Source organism: Salvelinus alpinus, chromosome 1 (genome assembly GCF_045679555.1).
Source record: "Salvelinus alpinus chromosome 1, SLU_Salpinus.1, whole genome shotgun sequence".
In the NCBI taxonomy this organism is placed as follows: Eukaryota; Metazoa; Chordata; class Actinopteri; order Salmoniformes; family Salmonidae; genus Salvelinus; species Salvelinus alpinus.
In genome coordinates this window covers 82,229,513-82,234,450 of record NC_092086.1, presented here as the reverse complement: position 1 = coordinate 82,234,450, position 4,938 = coordinate 82,229,513, and the positions used below count along the sequence as shown (strand labels likewise).

The window sequence follows — 4,938 nt, the reverse complement described above, 5'->3', positions numbered from 1 at the left end:
CAGAGTCACATTTATTTATTTTCCAAGCTTATAGCACACAATATTTTACATACAGCATGTTTTTAAAAAGGAAGGGTCTGCTTCAAGTTTTGCCATATTGCAATACTCGTATCATCCCGGCCCTACTGAATTGATGCATCTGTAGGAGAGAAAATAAACACTAATTATTCTGAACTGTGTAGTACCCATTTTTGTACGGTTCTACAACACTGGAAAGTGCTGCTGTAACCCTTATGATTAACCCTCTTTGTATTCAGTATTGTATCAATACTGACACATGCTAATAAAGACCCAAGTGACATTCCTTTTTCATGTGCTTCCATAAGCACACTTTTAAAATAATTTATTCATCTTAAATACATTAAAAGTGTTGAGGCAGGGAAAATGACATGAGATTGGCCATACATGTTCTTATATCAAATATCTTAAAGGCACATTTCAACTAATTTACTGTACACAAAGTTATCTTGTCTCTTACTGATCTTACATTTTATTATTTCTGTACAGGAGCCCAGTACAGAAGCCCACCTAGGGCGCTTCAGTGCACTAGTCCGTTGCAGGAGTCTCATCTAAACTGAATTACCAAACGTTTTCTCAAAAGCACCTTTTCACCCAGCTACAACTGCTGCTCAGCTGGCTGACACCTAGCTCTCAAACTCTAGGCGGCATTCTGCTTTATCCCTACAGGTCTCAACCATTTGCTTCGCCCACGACTGCCTCATGTGAAATACAATCCAGACACTGTGTTTCAACGTTTAGAACCGTCAATAATCATGGCTTGCGATACGGCTTTCAAAACATATGGCCCATATCCTTCATCAGTGAGAAAGAATCCTTCAAATAAAAAATATATTTACCTATAGCAGTTTTGCAGATCCATACATCTATGGGTGCCTCCATCCGACGAAATTAAACTTCTACTACACTTCCCGAGTTATGCTTACGCACAGGTGTTCAGAGCATGCTAGATAGCTAATAGATAGCTTCCGTCTGTTTTCCTTAAACAAGCGCTGTAACATGGAGATATGCCTGTGTGGGAACCATAATCCTATCAAGGTGTGTATCAATTTATCCTTTTTTAAAAGTATTTCTCACTGATATAAAAGATAAGGTCCTTATGCTTCCAAAACCATATCGGAAGCGATGCGTGTTAATGTTCAGACCGAGCAGCAGGGATCTTAACAAAACTCCCTTACAGAAGACGCCTTCATTCAATGACTCTTATGTGTAATGTAATGGAACTGAGAGTCATGATCAAGAGCTATCTGATGCCAAGGTCCAAACTTGTGCAGCCAGGTATCATCAGCTTACTTCCCACACTTAAAACTGTGCTCATGACATAAAATTCACTTTTCACAACTTTTTAAAAGCCAAGTTGAATCATAGCACCATATTGAACGTTAGCCTAATTAACCATTGCACCGTTCTGCAATTCATTCAACACTGCAGAATCAATCAAAACTGCAATATAGGCCTAAACCAATATGCTTTGGTTCCTCACTGCATCACTTCCTACATCAAACTTCCAACAATTTCCATTTTAAATAAATATTTATCTTTTCTAGTGAAAGATATGCAAACACACAAGTGGTACAGTGCAGTCTTGTGATTGTGGAGCAGCTCAACCCAAAGCACCAGTAATCACTCAATCATCAGCATCTATTACATCTATTACAGTATTATTATTAACATATATTCTTAGGTTAAACAGCTTTCATTAGGACATCTGGATACAGCAAGAATGGAACAGATGGAAACCAATCAAGGGTGTGTCAAGTTGGCACAAGGTATGTCCCTTACCATTGCACTCAGGCTTCCCATATAAATCATATAGTGTTGATGAAAAGAATACCCTCCTATGCTTGTCCTGCGTCAGTTTGCAAAATCAATTTCCTCCCCGTTTCAAGTTGACCAGAATAGACACTGCTATTATGACCAACACTCCCACAGCCATCTCCATCATCTTGCCCATCTCCTGGTCTTTGATGGCCTCTTTCTTCCTCATAATCTCCTCCTTCCTAACTCGCAGCTCCTCCTCTCTCAGGAGCTGGGATTTATAGTGGGATTTGATGAAGTTGTCAAAGTCGAAAATGTTCTTGCTGTCTATCCCCAAGGCGGAAGTCTGGCGTGCCTCCCTCGTTGGCTGAGATGAGGAGCTCTTGGTGTCCTTCGCGGAAGGTTTGCTCGCTCCAGTAACGTCTCCCTGACTCAGAATGCCTCGGTCGTATTTCTTCCTCAGCCCCTTGTTGCCCAACACGTTGTAAGCCTCGCTGATGTTGGAGAAGCGGTTCGTAGCCTCCTCACTGCCTGCATTCTTATCTGGGTGGTAGACGAAAGACTGCTTGTAGTAAGCCGTCTTGATCTGAGCTTGCGTGGCGGTTGGCGACACTTCGAGGATTTCATAATATGCCGTTCTGCTTTTATATAGGGGCTCAGACATGTTGCCGTTGCCATAAGGTCTCACAAATAACTGCTCATGAGACTGTCGCAAACTAAAGCTCGATTGTCCGATGGCAAATCGCACCATACACAGAGATCTTCTCTGCTCGCGCCTGGTTTGAGTTATGGTGGCCGTCACGAGACGGTTTCTTATCCAACTTGAAGCTCTAGAGGCAATAACATGGACCTGTGTGTCGGCCAGGTGTGGTGAACTGAGATAAAACCACCTTGAAGCACTATCGAGTACTCTTATATCCTCACTGTCTGACAAGTTATTCCTCCGTGCAGAACCAAACTGTAATATCCCCTCACCGCATTTTGATATAAGATCGAGGCAAAATCCAATCTTAAATCCACCGTCGGTGAGTCTGATGAGGACCCTTGAGTTCTCAGTTCTTAAAGTCTCCTCAGGAATTCCGAGAGACGGCAACCGTGTCCAGTTGCCGGGCCGGGCTGTATTATCATGGTCATTTTGAGCTTCGCCAGACCGATATTCTGTCAGCAAGCTTGTGGCTTGTATTGCGCCTTTAGCTTGGTTGCCCTCAATCCTCAGAGGTAACTGATGATATGTGTTTTGAAGAATTCTGTAGGCCCCATTACTCAATTTCAGTCTGACCTCCGCCATGTTTGCAAGGAGCTAATAATAACAATTCCAGTTACAGCAACGGGCCAATAAAAACCTTGGTACTTGGAAAGCGCACAGAAAGTAGCCAATCAAATGTGAGAAACATGTTTGAGACTCATCACAGCGTTACGTCATGGTAATTACGCAACATTTGTTTCTGGGGTATCTGTACTTTACTGTAGTATTTATATTTATTACAACTTTTACTTTTATTTCACTCCTAAAGAAAATAATGTACTTCTAACTCCGTACATTTTTCCTGACACCCCAAAATAGGCTACTCGTTAAATTTTTTATGCTTAGCAGGACAGGGTAACTGTCAAATGTACACGAACATCCCTGGTCGGTCTCTACTACCTCTGTCTGATCTGACGGACTCACTAACACACATGCTTCGTTTGTATGTCAAAGTGTTGGAGTGTGCCCCTGGCAATCTATCAATTTAAAAAAACACGAACATTATGCCGTCTGGTTTGCTTAATATAATGAATTTTAAATTATTTATAATTTTACTTTTAATACTTAGGTATATTTTAGCAATTACATTTAGCCTACTTTGAATACTAAGTATATTTAAAACCAAATACTTTTAGACTTTCACCCAAGTTGTATTTTACTGGGTGACTTTTACTTGAGTCATTTCTATGAAGATATTTTTCTTTTTGACAATTGGGTACTTTTTCCACCACTGGTTTCTATGTGTTTGATGCAATTCCATTTGCTCCGTTCCAGCCATCATTATGAGCCTTCCTCCCTTCAGCAGCCTCCACTGCTCTACAGGTACACTACAGACACTTATATTTCTCTCTGACCCATTTTTCTCAGGTCTCCCCTCACTTTCTGATCTTTCTTTTTGACCTCTCTGGTCTCTCTATCTCTGTTCTCTGAACTCTATCTAGTCGTTGACTTCTCCCAGAGCAGATGATCTTGTCTCTCGCCTTTATTAGTCTTTGACTCCTCTCTATATGAAAAGGACAAATATAAGCACCCACCTAATTATTATATTACATGTGGTGATTCCTCATGAAAGCAGGACAAAATAATACCATGATTTTTTGGGATTTTCAGGAAATGTAATCTATAGAATGTTCCTTTGGAGGAAGGATTGTTGACACACACTCTCTGACATATTTATTTGGACAGTGAGGCTAAAACGTTTAATTTGGCTCTATACTGCAGCACTTTGGATTTGAGAGCAAATGTTTCATAAAAGGGTATTTTCATTCATATCTGTTTTACCATTTAGAAATGAAAGCACTATGTATCTAGTTCCCCCATTTGAAGATGACATACACTACCGTTGAAAAGTTTGGGGTCACTTAGAAATGTCCTCGTTTTCCATGAAAACATACCTGAAATAAGTTGCAAAATGAATAGGAATTATAGTCAAGACGTTGACAAGGTTATAAATAATGATTTTTAATTGAAATAATAATTGTGTCCTTCAAACTTTTCTTCGTCAAAGAATCCTCCATTTGCAGCAATTACAACCTTGCAGACCATTGGCATTCTAGTTGTCAATTTGTTGAGGCAATCGGAAGAGATTTCACCTCATGCTTCCTGAAGCACCTTGGCTTGATGGGCACTTCTTACGTACCATACGTTCAAGCTGCTCCCACAACAGCTCACTAGGGTTGAGTTCCGGTGATTGTGCTGGCCACTCCATTATTGACAGAATACTAGCTGACTGCTTCTTCCCTAAATATTTCTTGCATATTTTGGAGCTGTGCTTTGGGTTATTGTCCTGTTGCAGAAGGAAATTGGCTCCAATTAAGCGCCGTCCACAGGGTATGGCATGGCGTTGCAAAATGGAGTGATAGTCTTCCTTCTTCAAGATCCCATTTACCCTGTACAAATCTCCCACTTTAACACCA

At 40.7% G+C, this 4,938-nt stretch overlaps 1 protein-coding gene across 1 annotated transcript; it reads right to left on the bottom strand.

Moving 5' to 3' along the window:
• Nucleotides 1-3,087, bottom strand: LOC139531696 (uncharacterized). The gene has a single exon (XM_071328397.1). The coding sequence runs from the start codon at nt 3,062-3,064 to the stop codon at nt 1,886-1,888; it is 1,179 nt and encodes a 392-aa protein (XP_071184498.1). The 5' UTR covers nt 3,065-3,087; the 3' UTR covers nt 1-1,885.
• Nucleotides 3,088-4,938: the final 1,851 nt, after the last annotated feature.

Excerpts from the sequence above, each read along its gene's own strand:
- LOC139531696 (XM_071328397.1), bottom strand. The coding sequence starts at position 3,064 with ATGGCGGAGGTCAGACTGAAATTGAGTAATGGGGCCTACAGAATTCTT.